The sequence below is a fragment of the Neoarius graeffei genome, chromosome 23, assembly GCF_027579695.1.
Source record: "Neoarius graeffei isolate fNeoGra1 chromosome 23, fNeoGra1.pri, whole genome shotgun sequence".
NCBI classification, from domain to species: domain Eukaryota; kingdom Metazoa; phylum Chordata; class Actinopteri; order Siluriformes; family Ariidae; genus Neoarius; species Neoarius graeffei.
The window spans coordinates 59,634,609-59,661,093 of NC_083591.1; the positions used below are offsets into that span (position 1 = coordinate 59,634,609).

At 44.9% G+C, this 26,485-nt stretch overlaps 1 protein-coding gene and 2 non-coding genes across 3 annotated transcripts; all 3 read left to right on the forward strand.

Moving 5' to 3' along the window:
* Positions 1 to 13: 13 nt before the first annotated feature.
* Positions 14 to 24,758, forward strand: LOC132871341 (eukaryotic translation initiation factor 4 gamma 1-like). Its single transcript, XM_060905453.1, has 24 exons — positions 14 to 89; positions 614 to 756; positions 1,531 to 1,623; positions 2,052 to 2,136; positions 2,252 to 2,976; positions 4,151 to 4,282; positions 4,444 to 4,560; positions 4,797 to 5,165; positions 13,794 to 13,940; positions 16,784 to 17,020; positions 17,198 to 17,302; positions 17,740 to 17,982; positions 18,680 to 18,794; positions 18,947 to 19,052; positions 19,555 to 19,796; positions 21,241 to 21,362; positions 21,443 to 21,615; positions 22,478 to 22,603; positions 22,776 to 22,857; positions 23,124 to 23,222; positions 23,765 to 23,899; positions 24,197 to 24,278; positions 24,368 to 24,508; positions 24,640 to 24,758. The coding sequence occupies exons 1-24, from the start codon at positions 14 to 16 to the stop codon at positions 24,756 to 24,758; spliced, it is 4,014 nt and encodes a 1,337-aa protein (XP_060761436.1).
* On the forward strand, positions 19,391 to 19,467 carry LOC132872005 (small nucleolar RNA SNORD66). Its single transcript, XR_009651370.1, has one exon. It is a non-coding gene; the product is annotated as a small nucleolar RNA SNORD66 (small nucleolar RNA).
* Positions 22,028 to 22,103, forward strand: LOC132872007 (small nucleolar RNA SNORD66). The gene has a single exon (XR_009651372.1). It is a non-coding gene; the product is annotated as a small nucleolar RNA SNORD66 (small nucleolar RNA).
* Positions 24,759 to 26,485: the final 1,727 nt, after the last annotated feature.

Here is a 26,485-nt window from a genome sequence, read left to right on the forward strand (position 1 = left end):
TGACATCTTGAGGATGGAGGAGCTTCCACTTCTTTATCCAAACGGGGTTTATTGGGTTCCTTCCCCTCCAAGACAGCAGAGAGAGACTGGTGAGGGAACGACTGTTTATAGCTGCTATAACATGAGGGACAACAGGAACTAACTCGTTTCCTGGAAAAAATAATAATAATTCCTTTAATAAATAAAGAATTGTAATTGTTCTGAAATCACTGAGGAATAAAGCGCCGCTCTCATGGGAAAGTCCTGCGATTTTTACTACACAGGCTGCGTTCCGGTTTCACTTCACTGGTACAACTGGCTACACGTTCTCTTTCACCCCCGACTGATTTTCACTGAATTGAGTTGAATCGTTCAACTTCGCCACTTGCATGTGGTTGAATCCATGATGCAGGTGGAAACAAACTTCTCTACTAATTAAAAAAAAATTAAAAATTGTGCCCCCAAACTGATTTTGAAAAGCAAATGAGCAACCCTGCATTGTGGACTTGGATTGAAGCTGAACCTGTGTAAATCTTGTTTATTTAAAATGGCACTGAGAGATTTTGGGGGAAATGGAACAAAACTGTCGTGTTTCTGATCCGGGATGTTTTTTTTTTCTTTCTCCCTTTTCCAGCTGGAGCGTATTATCCTGCTCAAGCTCAGTACCAACCTTCAGTGCCCACCGCACCTGTGATGATGAACCCCGCCCAGCAGCAACAGGCTCCACCTCCTCAGCAGCAAGTCCCGCCCCAACAGCACAAAAGGGAGCGCAAACAGGTAATGAATTTAAGTGTTATCCATCCATTATCTGTAGCCACTTATCCTGTCCTACAGGGTCACGGACTGGAGCCTATCCCAGCTGACTACGGGCGAAAGGCGGGGTTCACCCTGGACAAGTCGCCAGGTCATCACAGGGCTGACACATAGACACAGACAACCATTCACACTCACATTCACACCTACGCTCAATTTAGAGTCACCAGTTAACCTAACCTGCATGTCTTTGGACTGTGGGGGAAACCGGAGCACCCGGAGGAAACCCACGCGGACACGGGGAGAACATGCAAACTCCACACAGAAAGGCCCTCGCCGGCCACGGGGCTCGAACCCGGACCTTCTTGCTGTGAGGCGACAGCGCTAACCACTACACCACTGTGCCGCCACAATTTAAGTGTTATTTAATTAAATAATTATATACATTTAGATAGCCATAATTAAAGAAGGAAATATCTACTTCAGTGTGGATAAAAAATGAAAAAGGGTAAAGTGTGCAAGTGCCAAAGAATAATTTTTAATAAGTCGGTCATTTATTCTTCTTTTCACTCTCTCTCGTAATTTGAAAAAAAAATACTGTATATATTTTTTATTCTCCCTCTTAAGAGTGACTTTAATACTTGTAATACAAAAAGTATTTGTTCTCCTTCAAATAAGGGGCGGGGTTAAAGGGGAGGGGACCAGTTGTATTTTGTAATCTAAACTTCATGCTTTAATTCCAGTGTTGTGATCCTGGATTATTTATGAATGCTAATAAAACGTTAAAATGTCCTCCAGATTAGAATACGGGACCCGAATCAGGGAGGACGTGACATCACGGAAGAGATCATGTCTGGAGGAAGGACCACGTCTACGCCCACACCTCCTCAGGTAAGATTAGATTTTAATCCACATTCAGCTTGCACTCGGGCATTTCTTCTTACAGAAAGCCTAAAGTATTGGCACCCATGGCTGCTATGCTCAAACTGGACTCCTGCGTAGCTCCGCCTCCAAATCGTTTTTGAAAGTGAAAATGTGAATTTGGTATCGTATTTAAACCTGGCTATCGATCGTTTAATACAGTTCATCCATCCTGGAGCGGTTGGTGTTTAAACCTTGCAGGATGAAGTTTATTTGGATGTTAAATCTGTTCCATTTTTATTTAAATTTGATCTGTAAAATGTCATGTGACAGTTGTGCACTTTGTGATGCTTTGGTGAGTTTGATTTGTCCTGGAAAATGCAGCTCTTCAGGTTTGTATTAAACCAGAATCTTGTAGTAGAAGAGTGACGATTCCTCCCCAAATGTTCTCTCATCAGTCTGTAGGTGTCGAAGTCAGCAGTTCTGCCCAGACAAACGGTGAAAATGTGACTCCTGCAGCTGTTGCTCCGGTCATCCGATTCGGTAAACACGCCTTTAACGCTTTAAGAATAAATTCCTGCTCTTATTTAATTCTTCCTCTGGATTGCTTTAATCCAGCTCCTGTAATCCAGACTTTCTCCTCGTGTGTGTTGTTCAGATGATCATGTGAAGTCCTTGAGCCCTGCGGCTCGTGCCTCGCCCACTCCGCCTTGTTCAGATCCTACCCCCGAGCCTAAGTCCGTCCCGGATATCCTCGCTGCCCCGGCGGTTCCAGTGCCTCCAGGACAAAGCGAAGACGCTGTTTCCACCCCCTCTCCATCCTCATCACCTGCTCCTACAGCTCTCCCCACAGAGCCCACAACGAGTGACTGTGTGGACACCCCTGTGCTTCCTGAAACCACACCCCAAAAGGAGGTGGAGGAGGAAGAGGAGGAGCCTAACTCCGCCCCTGCTGAACAGTCCTGTGTTCACGTTGAAAATGCTGAGCCAGAAAAGGAGACCGAGCCATGCATCGACACGCCACTCTCTGACTCCGCCTGTATTGTTGTGCCTGCCGAGGAGGACACGTCCCCTGCAGCAGCAACCAACGGGGAGACGGACTCTCACGATGTCGAGCTCACCCCAACGGCCACGCCCATTTCTGAGCCTGAGATCATCCCGGTGGTCAACGGTCTGCCTCAGGAACTTGAAGAGCTGCAGGATGAGAAACTCGAGGCAGAACCAGAGCTGATCGCTGAGCCTGAAGCAGCTGAGGTTCGGGAAATTGATGCAAAAACATCTGCAGAAGAGGAGGAAGAGGAGGGGAGAGTGGAGGAAGAGGTGGGGAGAGTGGAGGAAGAGGCGGAAGACGAGGGGAGAGTGGAGGAAGAAGAGGAGGAGAGAGTGGAGGAAGAAGAGGAGGAGAGAGTGGAGGAAGAAGAGGAGGGGAGAGTGGAGGAAAAAGAGGAGGGGAGAGTGGAGAAAGAGGAGGAAGATGAGGGGAGAGTGGAGGAAGAGGAGGGGAGAATGGAGGAAGAGGAGGAAGAGGAGGGGAGAGTGGAGGAAGAGGAGGGTAGAGTGGAGGAAGAAGAGGGTAGAGTGGAGGAAGAGGAGGAAGATGAGGGGAGAGTGGAGGAAGAGGAGGATTTGGAGGAAGAAGAGGAAGAGGAGGGGGGAGTGGAGGAAGAGGAGGAAGATGAGGGGAGAGTGGAGGAAGAGGAGGAGCGAGTGGAGAAAGAGGAGGGGAGAGTGGAGGAAGAAGAGGGGAGAGTGGAGGAAGAGGAGGGAAGAGTGGAGGAAGAGGAGGAGCGAGTGGAGGAAGAGGAGGGGAGAGTGGAGGAAGAGGAGGAGCGAGTGGAGGAAGAGGAGGAGCGAGTGGAGGAAGAAGAGGGGAGAGTGGAGGAAGAGGAGGAAGATGAGGGGAGAGTGGAGGAAGAGAAGGATTTGGAGGAAGAAGAGGAAGAGGAGGGGAGAGTGGAGGAAGAGGAGGAAGATGAGAGGAGAGTGGAGGAAGAGGAGGATTTGGAGGAAGAAGAGGAAGAGGAGGGGAGAGTGGAGGAAGAGGAGGAAGATGAGAGGAGAGTGGAGGAAGAGGAGGATTTGGAGGAAGAAGAGGAAGATGAGAGGAGAGTGGAGGAAGAGGAGGAAGATGAGAGGAGAGTGGAGGAAGAGGAGGATTTGGAGGAAGAAGAGGAGGGGAGAGTGGAGGAAGAGGAGGAAGATGAGAGGAGAGTGGAAGAGGAGGGGAGAGTGGAGGAAGAGGAAGAAGAGGAGGGGAGAGTGGAGGAAGAGGAAGAAGAGGAGGGGAGAGTGGAGGAAGAGCCCGCTCCTGCTGAGGAGACGACTATGCAAGGTGAGCCGTCGTTTCCCCTCCAGCATGTTTAAAATAGTTAAATGTTTATTAATTTTATTGCTAATTATGTATTTATTCATCTCGTTTTAATTATTTATAAAGTGTCTTTAGAGTGAAGGGTACTTTTTATATTAATGTTAACCAGAACTACAGATGGCAGTCTGAAGAGAGCATGAAAGACAGAGAGATATGACTGATTTTTTTCTCCACTTCCTGTTTTTAGAGCACTGGAAGCCCATTAATCCAGAGGAGAAGAAGCAGTACGATCGGGAATTCCTCCTGCGCTTCCAGTTCATCAGTGTGAGCATGCACAAACCCGAGGGTCTTCCGCACATCACTGACGTTGTTCTGGACAAGGTAGGCGTGACCTGTGTTTGTGGCGGAATGCTCTGTAGGAGCGCAGTGTTGGACTCGGTGTGAAGTGCCAGGACGATATTTAACTGCTGTTTGTTTGTGTTTATTTTTATCAATTCTCTTCCTTCCAGTCCTCATCTTTTTTTCTCTCTTTCGCTCTTCAGGCTAATAAAACGCCGCTGCGGCCGTTGGACCCGAGCCGCCTGATGAACTGTGGGCCAGATTTCACGCCTTCATTCGCTAATCTGGGCAGAGCTCCACTTTTAGGAGGACGAGGACCTGTAAGTGTCTCAGAGGAACTTTTTAAACACCTGTTAGTGTTGTTAACTCTCTGGAGTGTAAGAGTAGCTGTGCTTCTTTTATTTACACTGACTTTGGTTCAGTGTGTAAAACTGAAAGAGTTTGTCACCATTTTGTTTAAATAGCTGCAGTTGTGCTGTGGATTATGATTCTTGTTATTTTGCTTGTTTATTTTATTTATTTAATTGAAAGACATCTCATTTCTGGCGTCTCTCAGCCCCCAGGGCCGCGGCGGTCTCAGCCGGGTCAGCACAAAGAGCCACGCAAAATCACCGCCAGCGTGTCTCTGAACGATGACGTGCAGCTGAACAAGGCTGAGAAAGCCTGGAAGCCAGCGGTGAAGAAGTCTCGCGCTGATGATGATGACCCCGAAGCGGTCAAAACTCGGGAGCTGTTCCGGAGAGTGCGCAGCGTCCTGAACAAACTGACACCGCAGATGTTCCAGCAGCTCATGAAGCAGGTCACGGAGCTAACCATTGACACCGAGGAAAGACTCAAAGGAGTCATCGACCTGATATTCGAAAAAGCCATTTCCGAACCCAACTTCTCCGTCGCTTACGCCAACATGTGCCGCTGCCTTATGGGGGTGAGTCGCCTCACTCAGTCGCTCTCGCTATGAACTTCTTGATTTAAGGTTTCTTTAATGTTTTATGTACTCTTTTAATCACATCCAAACCTACACTCTATTCTATGCACACACAGGCATTGCTAATTTCTTCTCGAAAATTCTACCTGTAAGATCTAGTAGGCATACTTCTATCTCACCATATAGTGGTAGCACCATGGTAGTAGTCAGTCCTGTTGAGAGCAGCATCTGGAGTGACTCAGCAGTCCAATCCTTGCGTGACAATCTTTTCCACACAAGTTCCAGGTGAACTTGGAGTGTGGACTGGGGACCTGACTTTGCTGTCTCTGCTTCCTGTGTTGTCCTTTTTCCTCTGACTGTTGGTTAAGCTTTTCCTTGCCCCCTTTGAGACCTTCATAGATGACGTGCTGCCAGCATCTGAGTCGTCAGCAAGTAGTTCCCAGTTGTCTGGGTTGATTCCTGTAAGTTTCATGTCACACTTACAGACATCTTTGAAGTGCAGTGCTGGGCAGCCTACTGGGTGGTATCCTGTGGCCAGCTCTCCGTATATGATGTCCTTTGGAATATGACTGTCCTGCATACGGTACAAGTGCCTCAGCAAACGTAGGTGGTGCTAGCAAAGAAGGAAATGCATGCTCTGGGAACCGACTTGCTGCAGCACGGCAGTTTTGGTGACTTTGTCTCACCATGTAATGACAAGGATCTACTGTAGGCAATAAAGGTGAAAGCTTTCCAGGCGGTTCTCCTGTCTGGAATAAGTAGTCCAGGCTTCGCTGCCATAAAGCAGGGTACTTAGAATGCACACCTGATAAACTTTGAGTTTGGTGTTTAAGGTTAGCTGGTTGTTTTCCCACACTCTCTTGCTCAGTCACGGAGCTAACCATTGACACCAAGGAACCACTGACACTCTCTGCGGCTTTCACAATGCGTTTGTTGATTTCTCTGTCAAGAGACAGATTGTTGATGATGATGGAGCCCAGATAAGTGAAGTGATCGGTGACTTCAAGCACTTCAATGTCAATTTTGATTGATGGTGGTGCAGAGACATCATGGCCCATGACATTGGTCTTCTTGATACTGATAGTTAGCCCAAACTCCTTGCAGGCATGGGCAAACTGGTTGATCAGGACTTGAATACCCTCTTCCATGTGTGAGGTCGGGGCTGTGTTGTCAGCAAATAACATTTCTCTAATAAGCACTCTGTGCACTTTTGTCTTGGCCCTCAATCTAGCCAAGTTAAATAGCCTTCCATCACTTCTAGTGTGTAAATGGACACCCTATGATGAGTGTCTGAATGAGAAGTCAAGCAACACTCTGTAGATGCTTAAGAAGGCAACTGGACTTGCTTGAAATCCTTGAAGATTTTTCACCTCTCATCCAAAAGGCTTCTTCAGTTCTGTCTGACTAGTGGGGAGTTCCAGGTGTTTATCCTCTAGTGGACCAAAAGCAACCCTAAGGAGAGTCATTGAGGTCACATGGTCGTTGACCCTCTCAGACATCCTGTAGGTTGTTAGGGTCACTGGAGGCCAGGTGTGAATGGTGTTAGCAGCCTAGCCGTTAGGATGATCTGTGGGTTGTTGGGTCTCTCTCTCTCTCTCTCTCTCTCTCTCTGCCATCATGTGAGTCATTGAAGTCAGCTGAGTCTTGGGCCAAGTTTACATTAGACCGTATCTGTCTCGTTTTCTTCGCAGATGCACTGTCCGTTTACATTAAAATGCCTGGAAACGCCGGGAAACGGGAATCCGCCAGGGTCCACGTATTCAATCCAGATCGTGTCTGGTCCGGTGCTGTGTAAACATTGAGAATACGCGGATACGCTGTGCTGAGCTCTAGCTGGCGTCGTCATTGGACAACGTCACTGTGACATCCACCTTCCTGATTCGCTGGCGTTGGTCATGTGACGCGACTGCTGAAAAACGGCGCGGACTTCCGCCTTGTATCACCTTTCATTAAAGAGTATAAAAGTATGAAAATACTGCAAATACTGATGCAAATACTGCCCATTGTGTAGTTATGATTGTCTTTAGGCTTGCCATCCTTCCACTTGCAAGTGGTAAGTGACTTGCGCACAGCGGCTAAGTCCCGAATCACTGCTCGTGCGCTTCACTCGCGCACTCTGTGAGCTGCTCAGGGCCGGAGTGCGCACCCTCCAGAGGGCACTCGCTGTTCAGGGCGGAGTGATTTGGAGCGCACCCGCTGAGGAGGAAGCGATGAGCCGCACTGACACATTTCAACTTGCGTGCCGAATTAGTCATGTGATTAGCGTATCCGTGTATTGGCGTTGCTGTGTGCACGCGAATCGTGTATTGGCATTGCTGTGTGCACGCTAATCGTTTTTAAAAACGTTAATCTGATGATCCGCTGATACGGTCTAATGTAAACCCCACCTTGGTGTGGATGTGTGTTCAATTTTCTGGGAAGTGTGCCAAGGACTGCATTGTAGACGGCTGATGAGTGGTGTCTCAGGCCCTGTTTACATTATTTCGAATCAGCGGATCATCAGATTAACGTTTTTAAAACGATTCGCGTACACACACAAAATTTCTGTGCCCGCAACAAAACCATTCCCCGTGCACACAGCAACGCCAATACACGGATACGCTAATCACATGACTAATTAGACGGCACGTCACATGATCCCAGTGCATATCGGGCATGCGCAAGTCACTCACCACTTGCAAGCACAAAGTGTGTGAGAGATTGAGTGAGCGAGTGAGAGAGAGAGAGTGAGCAAGAGAGTGTGAGAGAGAGGAGAGAGAGAGAGAGAGAGCGAGAGAGAGAGAGAGAGAGAGAGTGTGAGAGCATAAGAATCAAAATTTGAAGCTCTTTATGGAAATCAGGGACGCCGTGTCATTGGGACTAAAGAGGAGAAGGTTTTTCAGCAGTCACGTCACATGACCAACGTGGCATGACCAACGCCAGCGAATCAGGAAGGTGGATGTCACAGTGACGTTGTCCAATGACGACGTCAGCTAGAGCTCAGCACTGCGTATCCTCGTTCCTCAATGTTTACACAGCACCGGATCAGATACGTACTGGGTTGAATACGTGGGCCCTGGCGGATTCAAACTGTTCCACCTGTGGAGTCGTTTCCCGGCGTTTTAATGTGAACGGACAGTGCATCCGCAACAACAACGATACGGATACGGTCTAATGTAAACACCACCTCAGATGACCTCCTCTGTTCAGTGATGGTCATTCCAGGTTGACAAAGATTACTTCTTTTACTCCTCTTTCAAACCACTGGTTTTCTCTGGCTAAAATGCGTACATTGCAGTCCTGAAACTAGTGTCGTTTGTTATGAGGATGAAGATAGACTGCAGAGTCCTGGCCTGAGGAACTGGCTCTCCTGTGTTGAGCCATGTGCCTGTGAAGCAGTTGTTTTGTTTCCCCAAAATACAGGTCCATGCATTCCTCACTGCATTGAATTGCATACACTACATTGTCCTGTTTGCGTCTGGGTATTGTGTCCTCAGGGCGGACCAGTTTCTGCCTCAGAGTGTCAACTGGGTCTGAAGTGTACAGGGATGTTGTGTTTGTAAAAGATCCTCCTGAGTTTCTCAGATAGTCCAGAAATGTAGGGAATGACAGTTTTCTTGCATTTGTTGCTGTTTACCTCCCTGTCAATTGTTTCTTTTTCTGGTCTTGACGAAAGCCCAGTTGGGATACCTGCACTTCTGAAGTGCTTCCTTGATGTGTTTTTGCTCCTTCTCTTTTCCCTCTACCATTGTAGGAACATTCTGAGCCCTGTGATGTAAGGTCCTAATGACCCCCAATTTGTGTCCCAGTGGATGGTGAGAGTCAAACAGTAGGTACTGGTCTGTGTGTGTAGGTTTCTGGTAAACCTCGATGCTCAGGCTTCTGTCTTGTTCAGTGTGCACGCTGCAGTCCAAAAAGGCTAGGTTGTTTCCACTGATGTCCTCTCAGGTGAACTTGATGTTGATATCCACTGCATTGATGTGCTCTATGAGGGTTTCCACCTCATGGGTTTTGATTTTTACCCAGGTATCATCCACAAACCTGAACCAGTGGCTGGGAGCAACTCCTGAAAAAGTGGTCAAGGCTTTGTTTTACATTCCCTCCATGTATAGATTGGCCACTATAGTGGCCACCGATGAGCCCATGGGGCATCCATGCTTCTGTCTGTAGAAACATTCGTTGAACTGGAAATAGGTAGTGGTCAGGCAGAGGTCAAGCAGAGAGCAAATGTGGTCTGTGGTGAGGTTTGTTCTGTCCGGTAAGGTGCTGTCTTGAAGAAGTCATTTCCTAACTGATTCGACCGCTTCTGTGGTGGGAATGCAGTGGGAATTTGTTTGTTTCTGCCAGTAATCACCTCCCCTATTTTAGCTTTCAGGAGTGCAGTCTTCTTAGTTGTTTTGCCTTTTGCTTGCTTGATACCCTCATACATGATCCTGGTGTTACCAGAGTCTGAAGCATGCTGGATGTTATCTGCAAGATGAAGCCAGTAGATGTTTGCACAGCAACTTGCAGTTTGCTGGGCCTTGCTGCAAGCAGCTTTCAGTGCTTGAAGGTTTTGCTGACTCAGGTCACACTAGTAATTAATCAGTATACTACACTTGGTATCAGTGACAGGTTCTAACTCCGAGATGTTAGCTTCAAACCAGTCAGTATTCTTTTGCTCTATATTGCCATATGTTTTGACTGCAGTGTTATGGAAAGTGTTCAGAAGAGACTTCCATCTATCTTCCATGCTAAACGACTGGTCACTGGTCAAAGACTCCTTAAGTCATTCTATGAACTCCAGATTTTTTGTCTGGGAAAGCAGTCCTGCTGATGTTAATTTTCGGCTGACATTTCTTCTTGGAATGGTGGGGTTTCTTTAGCTTAAACTTTGCCTTCAAGATAATCAGAGAGTGGTCAGTGTCGCAGTCAGCACTGTTTGAATGCTTTGGTGTTGCAGACATTGTTTAGAGACTCACGTCTGGTAATGATCAAGTCCAGCTGGTGCCAATGGTTCGACCTAAGGTGTCTCCAAGATGCTTTATGGCATGCCTTGTTCTGGAAATAGTTGTTCGTTACACATAGGTCATGATAACAGCACAGCTCCAAGAGCCTCTGGCCATTCTCATTCATTTTCCCTATGCCATGGTGACCTAACACTTTTGGCCAACAGTTGTGGTCTGCACCCACCCTTGCATTGAAATCACCCAGAAGAAAGATATGCTCAATTGCTGAGATTCTTTTGATGGCACTGTCTAGATGTTCATACAACTGGTCTTTGACTTCAAGTGTGGCTGTTAGCATTGGTGCATAAATACAAACAATGTTTGTGACACCCTCCTGTGTAAAGAGGCATAGGGTGAGGATTATCTCAATGCCACCCATTGGAAGTTCAATCATGAGGAGCAAGGTGTTTCTAATGGCAAAATCAACACCATGTTCCCTGCTTTTCCTCTGCACTTTTTCTTTGCCATAAGAAAGTATAGTTTTTCTCCCTCAGGGATCCCTGCAATCTTGCAGGTCAATCACTGTGGTTTTGAGGGCCTCGTCTATTTGTTGGAGGTCATCTAACAGTCCAGTACACATTGTGTGCACATTCCAGCTTGCAATACAAAGTGCTGGAGTCTTTGTTTTCTTCTGATTTTTGCCTGGTGCATTGTTTTATGATCCGCTTGTTGAACGAGAGGTTCTAAGCTCCAGGCACCCACTAAAACAGGCAGATTGTGACGGATTGACACCTTACTGACTGGGGGCTGCCCAACTTGAGGTGGGTGGTATTTAACCAATTTGACACGATCATCCCTCCTACCGTCAAAGACAACCCATGGCGTCTGGCTCTTACACCAATCAAGCACGGACTTATAACCTGTACTACTGTCTTCTGTGTTGTGCTCTCACCAATCGTGAGACTGGAGTGACCTCTCCACAGTGCAGGTCTGGGCAGTGTGTATGGAGGTCTAGTGTTGCCCAGTCATCAAGGCCCCCCCTCATCCACACCAGCAAGGTCCAATGGAATGCAAGGCATTATGATTGGGGCCAGCTAGGCTGCATGAGTTGCTGGAAGGAAGTAAAAAATGACAGTCAACTGCCTTCAGATCTCCACTCCGGATTTTCTGTCTGGATTTATTTCCATAGCATTTTCTATGTGTGGCTATGGCTGCAAGGTAGCAGAGGTTTGGAGGCAGGTTTCCTTCCCCTAGATAGACTGCCCTCCTAGACTAACAAGCTCTGTCTGCCTGAAGCAACTGGTTTTAAGGTGCCAGTAACCTGCCTTTCACCCCTTCTCCTTGTCTGTGAAAACAGGTCCGCCACTTGAAGGTCAGGAGTTGGACTTTGGGTGTCAGAGGCTTTTTGAGACGCATGCCATTGGGAGCATTTAATGACAGAGGGAGCTTAACCCCATTGCCACCCCTGATTATGACAACCTTAGGAACTCTGTAAGATCTACAACAGTGAATATAATGCTCCACACAAAACAGCACGGTTAGTTTTTTCGTCACTAGTAAGAATGTCATCATAAAACATCGATATATCTGTTCTTTTGGCTTAAGATTACATTTAAATGGATAGTTTGTGTTTGTTAGCTGTTTGACATTGTCGTCTGTTAGACTGTTTGGTGTAATAGCATAGCTGCCAACTACTACGAATAAATCATATTTATTACGATTTGTCGTTTTCATTATGAAAATACAAATTTACTACAATAAAATACGATTTTGCCAATTTTCATGGGTCATTTTCAAAGTCTATCACCGGTGGGATTCGTATTTGATAAAACACCGCTTCGTTCCAAGCGGCAGATACTACGCCAAATTTCATTGGCTATTGCTTGTTCTCTCAGCCAATCAATGATGCTATTAGATCATCCATGGCACGCTATCGTCTGGCCTTTGTTCACGAAGTTTCTGAACAAAGCATGGCATTTCAAGCTTTTGTTATGAAGATGTAGCGTAGTACTAATCTCTAAAGAAAGCATGGCTAAGGGGAAGGGCCAGCGCTTCAAGGACTCGTACTGAGAGGAGTTTCCCTTCATTTCTAAGTCAAGTAAGGGCGATCACTACGCGTTTTGTGCTGACAAAGTTCATAATTTTTTTTGTATCAACTTTCATTGATGTAATATATTCTTAATTCATTTTTGTTTGTGACTAATGAATGAATGGTGTTAGATATTGCCAAGTTTATGTGGTGCAATAACATCAACTGTTGACTGAGTAAGCTCTAGTCTATTTCTCTAATGTGTACTTTGTCAAAAGTTATATGTGCCAATTGCATTGTTGGAAGTTTTTGCCTGATTCACTGACTATTTTCATACATTGTTGAAAAGAACTTTGCAAATTAATGTAAGATGATAGTTTAGTTTGTAGAATAAATTTTGTCAAACTATTTTGTTTTAGTGTAATTTTTCAGGGTAGTTTTGCTAGAAAGCTTTGGCGGCGGGGGGGCTTTGCCCCCCTGACCCCCCACCAAGACTCAGTACCCAACCTTGTATTACTATTTACAATTTCGGAATGTTGGCAGCTATGTAATAGCTTGAAGAGACCACAGGGGGGAGACAGAACACATCCCATCCCATCTCATCTCATCTCATTATCCGTAGCCGCTTTATCCTGTTCTCCAGGGTCGCAGGCAAGCTGGAGCCTATCCCAGCTGACTACGGGTGAAAGGCGGGGTACACCCTGTACAAGTCGCCAGGTCATCACAGGGCTGACACATAGACACAGACAACCATTCACACTCACATTCACACCTACGCTCAATTTAGAGTCACCAGTTAACCTAACCTGCATGTCTTTGGACTGTGGGGGAAACCGGAGCACCCGGAGGAAACCCACGCGGACACGGGGAGAACATGCAAACTCCACACAGAAAGGCCCTCGCCGGCCACGGGGCTCGAACCCAGGACCTTCTTGCTGTGAGGCGACAGCGCTAACCACTACACCACCGTGCCACCCCCAGAACACATCCTGGACATGTAATTAATCGCCATCACACCTCTGACATGTGATAGCGCTCCACCTAGTGGCTCTTCCTGATATGACACTGTCTGTGTGGTTGTGTGCTTGCACTGCAGCAGTCAGTGTTAATTTAAAAATTACAAATAAATCACTGATTGTTGAGGAAATTTTATGATTATTGATGTGTGAAAAAGCTTTGATCACAAACCTACTCCCTTGGTGATGGATGTTTGATGTTCTTGGTTTGAGAGTATAATTAAGTTTGGGACACGACCACAGGGGCTGATGGTGTTGCGCTGCCTAATAGATTAGATTAGATTAGATTAGATTAGATAAAATTTTATTGATCCCTTTGGGAGGGTTCCCTCAGGGAAATTAAAATTCCAGCAGCATCATTACAGGATAAACAGAGAATATAAAATAGAGAAAACTTCTAGATAAATTAAATAAAATATTTACATATACAAATATAAAAAAGAATAAGGGTGGGTGTCCAATGAGTTTTGTGCCTCTGATGGGACTGAGGATCTGAAGTGTTTAAGCTTTGTTTACACTGAAATGTGACTTTACAAAAAAAAAAAAAATCAGAATTTTTTTGGAAAAGAAATTTGTTATGAAGCTGAATAAGTCTGACTTGAGCATTAAACACGGCTAGACTGTTACTTACTAGTTTTCCTTTTTTAAAGCATGTGTGTGTTTTTCAATTTTCCAGCTGAAAGTGCCCATCTCAGATAAACCGGGAGCCACTGTGAGTTTCCACAAACTGCTGCTGAATCGCTGCCAGAAGGAGTTCGAGAAGGACAAGGATGACGACGAGATCTTCGAGCAGAAGCAGAAGGAGCTGGACGCTGCTACAGAGGTGCTACACACTTTATTATTTCATCACAAGATAAAATATACATATCTTATGTTACAAAATATAATATAACTACAATAAAAAAATGAATACAATGTACTATATATCAAATAATAAAATTGAAAGAAAATTAATCTAATAGTGCAAGATCATATCTAAAAATTACATGATTTATATAAGACTTCTTAAAACGATCAGTGTTAACTTTTGGGCAGCAGCTGGAGTTCTTTCTACAATTGTACTTTATTCTCTTTTTCTTTGGCATCAATTCCCTTAGAGGGTGTTGGCTTAAATACATTACTTTCTTAAAAATTCTCTTGTCCTGCCTTTCTAATAATTCATGCACATTAAAAGCTCTTGATGTATATTCATGTTTATAGCATCTGTCCAAGAAACATTGTACAGTTGTTAATTCATCATCGGACGCGCCATAAATAGGAAGGCCATAAGTGATTTTGGGAAGGACGATACTAGTGAAAAGGTGATCAATTTCTAACTGATTATATCCTTCCTTACGTAATGATCTTAAGATAAAAAGGCACTTGTTGGCCTTAACAAGCTTTTCATGAATATGAATATCAAATCTACTATTATCTTGAAACGTTACACCCAAGATGGAAAGCTCACTGGTCTGCGGTATACCTGATACCATTGGGAATTCCTCTGTACAACCTCTCTTCCGAAAAATCAATTCCTTACACTTATTCGGGTTGCTAGACATATTATTATAACTAGACCACTCCTTAAACTGATTCACAAAGGCCTCAGAATTGTCTCTACCTTTCCACACAGGTGATACAATACTGGTATCGTCTGCATATTTAAACAATACAGGCTTATTATCTATGCTAATCTCCAGATAATTGAGAAAAATTGTGAACAAATGCGGGCCACTAACGCTACCCTGTGTGGTCCCCTTATTAACGTCTTTCCATTTCCCCACAAAATCATTGTAAACAATTCTCTGCTGTCTACCTTCCAAAAAGCTTAAATACCAGTTAACAATATATGGATTGAGGCTGAGCTGCTTTAGGTTTACCAACAACAAATCATGTTTAACAGTGTCAAAGGCCTTACTAAAATCCATTGCAAACAGGCGAACCGCCTTACACTTCGGATTGTGGATGGTAAAAGAGAGCAACTGGACTTGCTTGAAGATTCTTGAAGACGTTTCACCTCTCATCCGAAAGGCTTCTTCAGTTCTGTCTGACTAGTAGGGAGCATCAGGTATTTATCCTCTCATGGATGAAAAGCTCATCTAAGGTAGCCTGGGCCCGCCCATCCTAAGCGTGACGCAACACGAGGGCCTGTTGCGAGCTTAGTCTGGCCAGGCAAGCTATCTCCAGCTCTTCCAAGCTCCCGAAAAATCGGGAGCCAATCAACTTTGAGCATCTCCAACGGCCCTGGGTAGAGGCATGTTCAAGGCAGTGACGTAGTAGAACTGCGACCGGAAGCCATAGATTGTTTAGGGTTAGGGTTAGCCTAACCCTAACCCTAGTTCTCATTGAAAACGGAGCAAAGAGCAGCCCTGGAGGTATTTATCTTCTTCCTGTTACTCAAGCAGTTTCCGTCGCGTCACATACGTCAGAGGAAAGAGTGATGTGATTGGTTTAAGCTTCGTCACAGCCTTTTCTGGCTTCGACCAGTAGCAAACTGAGGCATTTCAGGGAGGCGGGTCAACCACGCACTTTGGGAAACGGTTGGGCTTAATATCTTGGCCAGACCAAATGCTTGCAGAGCTTTGAAGTCGCGTTAGCCAGACTACATCTAAGGTGTCATTGAGTCATCCTGTTGGTGTGGGTCACTGGGGGCTGGATATGAATGGCCTCAAGAGTCGTTAGGGTAATCAATGGATTGCCCGTTAAGGTGATCAATGGAATGCTGATTCTCTCTGTCCTCCTGTGAGTCACTGAAAACAGCTGGGTTTTGGTGTGCATTCAGTTGTCTGGGAAGTGTGCCAAGGACTGCATTGTAGGTGGCTGATAAATGATGTCTCCCCACCTCTGTTCAGTGATGGCCGTTCCAGGTTGACAAAAATGGCTTCTTTAACTCCTCGCTCATACCAACGATCCTCTCTGGCTAAAATGCGTACGTTGCAATCCTGAAATGAGTGTCCTTTGTTGTTAAGATGAAGATAGACAGCAGAGTCCTGGCCTGAGGAACTGGCTCTCCTGTGTTGAGCCATGCGCCTGTGAAGCGGTTGTTTTGTTTCCCCAATATATGAGTCCGTGCATTGCTCACTGCACTGAATTGCATACACTACGTTGTCCTGTTTGTGTCTGGGTATTCTGTCCTTAGGGTGGACCAGTTTCTGCTTCAGGGTGTTACTGGGTCTGAAATGTACCGGAATGTTGTGTTTGTAGAAGATCCTCCGGAGTTTCTCAGATAGACCAGAAATGTAGGGAATGACAATGTTAGAATCTTCAAGCAAGTCCAGTTGCTCTCTTTTACCACCCACAGTCACTATGACCTGGATGACTGAGAATCTTCACAGACATACACTTCAGATTATCGAGGAATTAATTAACCATATTTTGGATGGCGATCAAGGCATCTGTGCAGCTATCCCCATGCCTACTTGACATTCTCTCTCTTGCACACACACGTGCACATTATTTGTGGTTATTTGAAAATATATGATTATTTCTCTACAGTCACTGTTTGTTTGGAGTTTTGTGTATTGTGACCATTTTGTTATTTGAAGTTTCTAATGCACTCAAGCAGAGATGATGTTTTTGTGTTGGTTCATGTTGTAACAGGGTGACTAACTTTATGACACCAGTATGGACAGTTGCGCTCATATCGTCATTAGTGTACCATAACTGAGCGCTGACGTTTTCCTGCAGGAGGAAGTTCGGCAGCGGTTGAACGAGGAGCTGGAGGAAGCGAAGGACCAGGCCCGCCGCCGTTCCCTCGGCAACATCAAGTTCATCGGAGAGCTGTTTAAGCTGAAGATGCTGACGGAGCCGATCATGCACGACTGCATAGTCAAGCTGCTGAAGAACCACGACGAGGAGAGTCTCGAGTGCCTCTGCAGGCTCCTGTCCACCATCGGCAAGGACCTGGACTTCGAGAAGGCTAAGGTAAAAAAAAAAACACCACACACTGTGCCTAATGTTTTTCAGTCATGTTAAGTGTTGAAGTTGTAGAAGTTCCTGCTCTTGTATAAGCTTTGTCATTTCTGTAGTGTGTATTAAGTGTGTGTGTGTGTGTGTGTGTGTGTGTGTGTGTGTGTGTGTGTGTGTGTGTGTGTGTTGTAGCCCCGTGTGGACCTGTATTTCCACCAAATGGAGAAAATAATAAAAGAGAGAAAAACATCATCGAGGATTCGCTTCATGCTGCAGGACGTGTTGGACCTGAGAAGAGTAAAGTTTCATTTTCTTTATTTAACCTCGTCTACAGGGTTCCACCCTTTTTTTGCTTTAATTTGTCCTGAATGTCCTCTGTAATATAAGACCTTTTATTTTCTATATGATATGCATTAAATAATTTCAACGTATTAATTATTTTAAACTTGTGGGGTAAAAAGAGAGAAGAGCATGAGTTTGATTCTGTGATGGATGGAGAAGTTTGGAAAGAGGTTTTGGAATTGTAACTGTTTGCCTATAAAGAGATTTGATCGTAATGTTTTTGGATCGTGGCCGTACTTCAGTATCCGGTTTGGATTAATACTCCGAGCTGTAGGAATGGAATCTTTTCTCTTTAAATCCTAAAAACGTTTGCGTTCTGTTGCCGTCTGGTCCTCGTGCTGCTGTCGCTGCTGTCCTGCCTCTGATCCTCCTCGTCTTTTCCGTGTGTACAGAATAACTGGGTTCCCCGGCGAGGTGACCAGGGCCCCAAAACCATTGACCAGATCCATAAAGAGGCAGAACTGGAGGAACACAGGGAGCAGATTAAAGTGCAGCAGCAGCTTTTGTCCAAGAAAGACTCGAGTCGAGGAAGAGGAGGCAGACTGAATCAGCCTCAGGACGAGGGCTGGAACACGGTACCGATCACCACCAAGAACCGGCCCATCGACACGTCCCGCCTCAGCAAGATCACCAAGGTACTGAACGCCTGAGCACTGAAAAACAAAACCATCTCAATTTACTGCGAGCTTTAGAGAAACTGAAATGTGGAGATTTTAATTAAAACTGAAGACTAATTGTGTCAGAGACGATGATCACGTTCTTTATGAGAACCTCAACGACATTAATGGCCCACGTTTAACGTTAACCAGCACTTTACCTGAAGTTTGTGTAGGGGCGGGGCATGAGGGTTCGAGAGTGTTTGATTGGACGAGTTTTTCCCAGAGTTAATTAATCGTAAAAGAATATCTACAGTACATGCTGCGATTTAAATAAACAAACATTGGCTTGTGTGTTCATAAGACGTACAGAAATCTCTGGATTTCGGATTCATGATTTTTGGCACTTCATTTTGTTCCAGTTGTTTATCTGAAGGATTTTGACTTCAGGCCAAATGGCTCCAGTTACAGCGCCACCATGTGGCCAATCAGGGTAATTTTTCTAACCTGAGGAGCGGCTGAGCCGAGCACGTGGCTGCCAAGTTTGGCTCCAACATGCAGGTTTTGCCGTGCAAACACTTTTAGGGAAGGAAAAGAATGAATAATAAAATCAGAACAAGCGGAATGAGGTTCCAGCCGGTTCTCTGCTTGGACCCCAAAAACCGTTGACGGACCGAAGAGTGCAGTTGGTTTGCGATGTTTAAAACACCATCCTCTATTTATTTTACTCCCACAGCCTGGTGCTTTGGATTTCAACAATCAGCTGCTTGCTCCTGGAGGAAAGGGATCATGGGGCAGTTGGGGTAAAGGGAGCAGCGGTGGATCTGGAGTCAAAACGAGCACCGAACAAGGTCCAGCTTCGATTTGATCTTTTATTTGATGTGTGCTTGTGAGCTTTTATTTTTGCAGCTCTTGAATCAACACGACTGCTTGTTTATTTATTGTGTAACTTTAACATTCCGCAGTCCAGCGTGCTAACTTCTTCTTATTTTTCTTTTTAAAGATACAGGAAGGCCGACGACGAGCACCCTGAACCGCTTCTCAGCTCTTCAGCAGTCAGGACCTTCATCCACATCCTCACTGGACTCTGAGCGCAGAGTTCCTCAAAGGCAAGTGGGCAAAAGTGTGTTTAGTGTGTTGTAACGTGCTGAGATGCTCCTGAGGGGGTGTGCAAACTTTGGTCTCTGGTTTCCTAAACTTCACACAGGTTTAAAGAATTCTAGCCTCACTCCTGGGGATAAACTTTCATCATAGATCTTGATGCTTAGCTGCAGTCAGACTCCATGTTAGTTTTAACACGTACTACTTCAGCTCTGCTCACTGGAGTGTGTGTGTGTGTGTGTGTGTGTGTGTGTGTGTGTGTGTGTGTGTGTGTGTGTGTGTGTGTGTGTGTGTGTTATCGTGCTGTAGAAGGAAAAAATAACATTTGAGGTTAATTTGGCCTCTGCTCTGATGATGATCTCAGTTTTGTGCCACGTGTCTGGGCCACTGATTAAACCCTGATGGAACTGAGGATCTGAGGAGCAACGAGTTTCATCTAATATTCACAGTTTAATTTTTAACTTCTGTGATTTTGATTTGAACACCTTTTTTGTGCGCGCGCGCGTACAGGAGCAGCTCGAGTCGAGACCGCAGCGAGCGAGACCGGGAACGCTTTGATCGATTGGACCGCCGGGACAGCCGCGAGGACCGAGACCGGGGGCTGGACAGGACGCGTGTCCCCGTAACTAAGCGTAGTTTCAGCAGGGAGAGCGAGGACCGGTCTCGAGGCGGAGATGTGCGCCGTGTCTCCAGCATGACGGACGAGAGGGAATGCAGGAGCCGAGACCGAACCGCCAGCCGAGAGACCGCAGGTAACCACAGGGCTTTTACACCACCTACTGTTGATCATAAATGCTGTAGATTATCATCTTTATCAAGGTTACACACTCTAATTTTATAATTACTCTCAACAATTTAATACAAACTGATTCCTGATAAAACATCAGGCTTTACTGCAGTTCCTTCTTCCAGCCACATGGTGGCGCCTGCTGTAGAACCTGTACTGTGCTGCTAAAACTGACCTTTAACAGCATCGCTAATTAGCATATGTAGAGTTGGTATTAATATTTTCGTCATTAAATGTATTAATTAAGCAGTAATTAGTATAGGTAATTGTATGGGGCTGAGTAAAGTTAAAGATTAATTTCACGAGTGATTTCGAAGTTTTGAAAAGTGACTCGGGCAATTTCAAAACTTCAAAATCACTAGTGAAATTAATCCTTAATTTTACGAGGAACCATACAATTACTTGTTTATAATATATCGGGCCAAATTCATACTTCGGAAGCCATTCAAGTTCACAACATTTGTCATTCACGTTTTCTGAATTAATCAGGGCGCGAGACTATCTTGCACATTTGAATCGGTTTCTAAAGCATTCATTGTTTTCGCAAATCTCTCGCTTTTCCCTCGAAGACTTTTCGTGATTCTTGAAAAGTAACATCTTTCAGGATTGATCCCGGATATTTCTCTTGTTTCAGATGCCGATCCAATGCTGCCTGCATTACTTTAAGAGAGTCTGGTTCGTAGTTTTCCCCATTTTCTTTCCTCACTTCTGCATAAAACTGCAATAGCACGTTGTCTAACTCACAGCATTCATACGCCAATAGAGAGTCATTTATTTGTCTTTCTGCGGCCCATTTCTTAAACACAGAAAGCCAAAAATTTGTACATTTTTTGGTATTTTCATTTTCGCTTACAACTTTCAATTGGTTTATCATTTCTTCACCAAATATAGCGAAACGCGGCATTGCTGAGTCGGCAGAGTCAGACATTTTGTTGACAAAATTTGCTAATATTTGTAATTGTAACCAAGCAACGAACTAGCCAATAGCATTTCAGAAATACAGCCCCATGTTAAGGAAATAAAGCCCTCCTTGATTGACCAATCAGAATTGAGTAATTTGGCCCTATGTATTATAATCATCGTAATTCTGTAGCATGTTTTATAAAAATGTGATTTTAACTCGTTTTTAAAAACGTTGTGGACAAATTAGTTTTAAATAAATGTAGAAGATGTAAAATTTTTAGGTTTCAATAAGTTGAGAAAATAAGATTCTTTTTCTTTAGTTGCTCTGGATCATTAGTTATTTCAGTCTAATTAAAATAAGGTGGGGATGATGTCATAAATTATTATAAATGATTTATAGTCATGTGAGTCATAAAGGCACATTAATGTAAAATAAAATGTAAATAAATAAAATCCAGTTAGTTATTGCACGCATAATGGAACTTTTATTTATTTGTTTATTTTAGCGAAGCGTGAAACGGCTTCGACGCCACTGCCGGCTCCAAGCAAACCCGCCCTGAGCGAGGAGCAGCTGGAGAAGAAATCCACCGCCATCATCGAGGAGTACCTGCACATCAACGACCTGAAGGTTCATAGCGCAGACAAAATTCTATACAGCACTCAGTTTAAGTGGAGGAGTGTGAGACATTCTCTCTCTCTCTCCTGTAGGAGGCAGTACAGTGTGTGCAGGAGCTGAACAGCGCGTCTGTGCTCTTTGTGTTTGTGCGTAACGCCGTGGAGTCGACGCTCGAGCGCAGCACCATCGCCCGAGAGCACATGGGCCTTCTGCTGCACAAATTAATCAGCGCCGCCATTTTACCTCCTGAGCAGTACTACAGAGGGTGAGTGTTCCTCAAACGCCGCTGACGAGCGCGAGAGTCTGGCGTTTTACTTTAATTATTACTCGTAGGAGTGGACGATATAACGATATCTCACAATGTATCAGTTTGCTAATGTGCTACGCTCGCGAAACAGTAGCGTTGTCTTTTATAAATATCTTTATTTATTTTTGTAGCTGTTAAATTACTGAACACGGAAAAGGATTAAATATAAAATCACGGGAGGAAAAAATAAATAACCAGTTTACCAAATTTGAGGACAAAATGTGAACATCTCTGTTTGCACTCGGAGTTCATCATCATTTTCAAACACGTTCTAAATGATGCACTTTTTCAAAATATCACCAAGGATCGTAAAATCTTTATCGCGATATCTCTTCTGTCTCCGTGTGGTCCAGCCCACAAAAGCGTGACCCTGCTCCGATGACCTCAGTTTTGTGCCACGTGTCTGGGCCGCTGATGATCGCTGATGGTGTTGAGGAACTGAGGCGCACTCGGCCTCCGTTTTTACCCAAACGTGACGTTACAGCAGATCACGCGCGTCTCTGTGGCTCCGACGCATCACCGCTTTATGAGCGAGAGTTCAGAGAATCGGCCTATAAAGCCGTTCCGCTGGACAGCGCGCACCTGAGCCTTAAAAATGACTTCCTTCCTGTTCAGATTTCTGCTTCACTTCATTCAGAGCGCTGATCCTGAACTCGGTGACTTCACTGATGAGTTAATTATAGCTCACGTATTGATTAATCACTGCGCATTAATCCCACCTCATTAACACTCGTTACACTGCGTTTGAGTGTTTACAGACACGTGCACAGAGTAAAAAGCATCTGTGTGTGTGTGTGTGTGTGTGTGTGTGTCCCTTCAGGCTCCGGGAGATTCTGGAGGTGGCCGATGATATGGCCATCGATATTCCTCACATCTGGCTGTATCTGGCGGAAATCATCACACCCATGCTGCAGGATGGAGGAATCCCCATGGGGCCGCTCTTCAGGTGAGCTGTGTGCCACCGTGCCGCCTGCTCTGGGCTTTTCACCTGTTTATTTGCTAAAGTCAGGACACTGCTGTGTTTTCATACGCAGCTTAGTTTTAAGAGTGAAATATAATCTTTCCAGGTAGTAAACGTGTGTGTGTGTGTGTGTGTGTGTGTGTGTGTGTGTGTGTAGGGAGGTGGCGAAGCCGTTGCTGCCGTTTGGAAAAGCTGCTGTGCTGCTGGTTCACATCCTCAACCTGCTCTGTAAAGGACTGGTGCGTCTCTCTCTCTCTCTCTCTCTCTCTCTCTCTCTCGTATATAAAAGTCCAAACTGATCTGAAATTATATCTGAACACTTGACTGATAAACACATTTTCGTGTCCTTTATTATTTAGAATAAAGTAAAGACGTGACCTCTGATCGTCTCAGTGCTGTTTATTAGTGCAGTTTTACTACTGACTCCACACTGTGTATAAAATAAGGTCGCATGTGAGGCGTGTTTGAAGTGTAAATGTTATTTTTGTCCTCGTTTCATGTTTAGAGTCACAAAAAAGTTGGCGCCCTGTGGATTGACGCCAGACTCAACTGGAAGGACTTCCTGCCCGAGGATGAGGACGTCAACAAGTTTGTGACAGAACAGGTACGGAGTATGCGTTTATATCCAGATGGTGTGTGTGTGTGTGTGTGTGTTCGTTCTTGCCCACACACAGTCACACTGAAGCGTGACTCAACTGGGGAAAGTGATTGGACTCTAAATCGAGTCAAAGTGAATCAAGCGGGTCACAGTGTGGCGTTCTCTTTTTTTTTTTTTTTGTGCTAGCTGTAAGCTGCCGCATGGCGCTGGAGCGCTGCAGAAATGCCGTGTGTTTTTCTGGAGATTTGATCAATGAGAAGGAAGAATAAACTCTGGATGATGTACAGTGGGTGTGGTGTTTAGCGCTGCAGCCGTGTTCTCTAGAAATCCCCCCCCGTGGTAATTTCTTGGTGTGCAAACCCCCACCCCCACGCACACACGCAGTATTTCTGACCAGTGAATGAAGGGTTTGTTCTGTTTGAGGACCCTTTCAGCTGTACTCGCTCCTCAGGCAGCATTTGTTGTTTGGCGATTCAGTGTGAACACGAGTCAAAAGAATCCGATTCAGATTGGACAGACGGACTCACGTGTGTGTGTTGTGTTTGTAGAAAGTGGAGTTTACGCTGGGGGAGGAGTCTGAGAAGCCGAGTAAGAAGGAGCTGAGCGCTGAGGAGCTGAGCAAGAGCCTCGAGCGACTGATGTTGGACAAAGCCAACAACCAGAGGATCCACGACTGGGTGGAGGTAAACTGGGAGTTCTGGCTGTGTTTCAGTCCTCGTTAAAATATAAGGATTTTCCTTTGAGGTTTTTGGGGGCGGTTCCTCAGTTCCTCGACTGCCCCACCCAGTAGTTTCATCTGTACATGATGACTGATGCTGTATTCCGCTAGCACGTTTTAAAGATGGCTAATTAGCATGCTAGTGTACTTTTAGATGGTGGCATTTGAACAGTCAGTATGCAATTAACTGGTAATTGGAAACGCTAATTAAATCGTATCAGAAGCTGAAATGAGGTTTGCTCTTTATTATAATTGGTTCCAGGCGAATCTCGATGAGCAGCAGATGACCTCCAGCTCGTTCGTCCGAGTGCTGATGACCTCCGTGTGCCAAGCGGCCATCATCTGTGAGCACCGTCTGTTTTAATCGTGGTCAGTTTTAAAGTCTTTATCCACGGCTCAGAATAATTGTGTAATGTTTCGTGGCCAATCGCAGGCGAGAACCCGTATAAGGTGGACGTGGACCAGATTACCCAGAGGGCCAAGCTGCTGCAGAAGTACCTGGTGGACGAGCAGAAGGAGCTGCAGGCGCTTTACGCTCTCCAGGCTCTCATGGTGCGACTGGAGCAACCGGCAAGTGAGTACAGTTCCGGATTCTGATTGGCCAGAAACTGTTCATGATGCATTTTCAATCACAGCAGTTCTCATGTGAGCAGTTTGGAATGGTGTGAGGTAACACTGTGCTCTCGTTTTCTCTCTGTCTCCCAGATTTGCTGAGGATGTTCTTCGACACGCTGTACGATGAGGACGTGATTAAGGAGGAAGCGTTCTACAAGTGGGAGTCCAGCAAAGACCCAGCTGAGCAAGTGGGCAAAGGCGTGGCATGATTTAAATTATTTACAAAATAATGTAAATTTTTTTGCTTCACTTTATTATTTAAGGATTAAATGATTCATGTCAAACTGGAAAATGCTGAAGAAACACAACACTGAAAATAAAAGACTATAAACTTGCTAATGGATGTCTGCTTTAAAACTGAAGTTTCTAGAAAACTTACTGTCACTGGTTTCATATAAAAAAAAAATCACTTGTGAGATTTTGATTTTCTTCTCGGTTTCTGTTTTGGAGGAAACACATCTTCACCTGCGAAGGTAAATCTTATCCTGTTCACGAGAGGAGCCTGTACTTCCTGAAAAAGGACCTGAAACTTTATTTATATTTTTAATGAGAATCTTTAATCCCCTGATCGCAGCACATCTCTCCTTCCCCTCCACCTGAAACCCCGCGGCGTTGCGTGCGTGAAAATGATGACCGGATGCGGTTGTAATTTTCTGTGCTGCAGATTTTTCACGTGACGATTTCACAGTGATTTAGTGTTAAAATCTGAAATTCATGTAAATATTTCAAAGATTCTAATTTTCATTGAAATTGTTGTAAATAATATAATTTGTAACAGAAGTTGTATTAAATTAGAAAAGAAGGTGAAAGGAAAGCATTTTCACTCAGACACTCAGAACATACAGGACTCTCAAACGCTCAGCACTCTCTGACCAATCAGGACTCTCAGACATTTGGCTCTTGGGTTGTTCCACTATTGGAGAACCCTTAAAGATTCTCTGTAGAACCCTTCAAACAAAGTGCTTCCCTCTCCAAAGGGTGTCCAGTTAAACCGTTTTCCCTCCCGAGGACGTTGTGTTTTCAGTGCACTTTGTTTGTCTGTCTGTACGCAGGATTTCACAGAACCTACAGATTCCATTTCCATGAAACTTGATGGATGTGTGTATCGCGGGCCAAAGAGGAACCCGATAGAGGATCCGAGTCACTGTGAAACTGTGAACTGTTTGGTCTTAGTGGAAGTCTGCACTCAACAATGCCATACATCTTAAAATCCAGTAGATGGCAGTAAAGTTCAGTGCCAAAACGTAGCTAATGTAGAAACACGACGACTCCATCGTATCACAGTCCACATTCACGGGTCCCACTAATCCTCTGGGATACACACACTGCACATCATTCTAATAGTTTTGGAAATACTGTATATCCAGAACCATAAAGTGGTTCCGGCTACAGATTTGCATCTCATAGAAGAGTCGACCTGTTGTCCTCGGCGGAGGTCTGCGCTCTCCGAGTTCCTGCTAGTTTTTATGGACACTCAGACCCTGAAAGAACCCTTTAAAAGATGTGAATGTCCAGCCAGGTTCTAGGTATTAAGGAGAAAATAATGACCCTTGAAAATTCTCTCTCTTTATCGGTAAAGATGAAGGGTCATATGTTCAGAAATAGTGACAGAAATTAATCTCCAATCAGAATCCGTGTGGAGAACAGCACCATTATTAACTCTGATCTGACGGTTTACATTTTTGATAAAAGTGAAACAACACAAACCCAAATTCGAGGCCGAGTCAAATGACAATCTCAAGGGAATGACACGTTAGCAGGCTGACATTATGGAGAAAAACACGACACACGATGCTTATTGAAAGAGTCAAGTTCCAACATAGAACACATACGCTCACCGGCCACTTTAATAGGAATGTCTTGTTGGCTGCAGGAGTGGAACCCAATGTGTTCTTCTGCTGTTGCATGCTGAGATGCTTTTCTGCTCACCACGGTT

Excerpts from the sequence above, each read along its gene's own strand:
- LOC132871341 (XM_060905453.1), top strand. The coding sequence starts at position 14 with ATGGAGGAGCTTCCACTTCTTTATCCAAACGGGGTTTATTGGGTTCCT. Across the intron at positions 90-613 it reads AAGACAGCAGAGAGAGACTG|CTGGAGCGTATTATCCTGCT; the intron begins GTGAGGGAACGA and ends TCCCTTTTCCAG. Across the intron at positions 2,977-4,150 it reads AGGAAGAAGAGGAGGAGAGA|CACTGGAAGCCCATTAATCC; the intron begins GTGGAGGAAGAA and ends CTGTTTTTAGAG.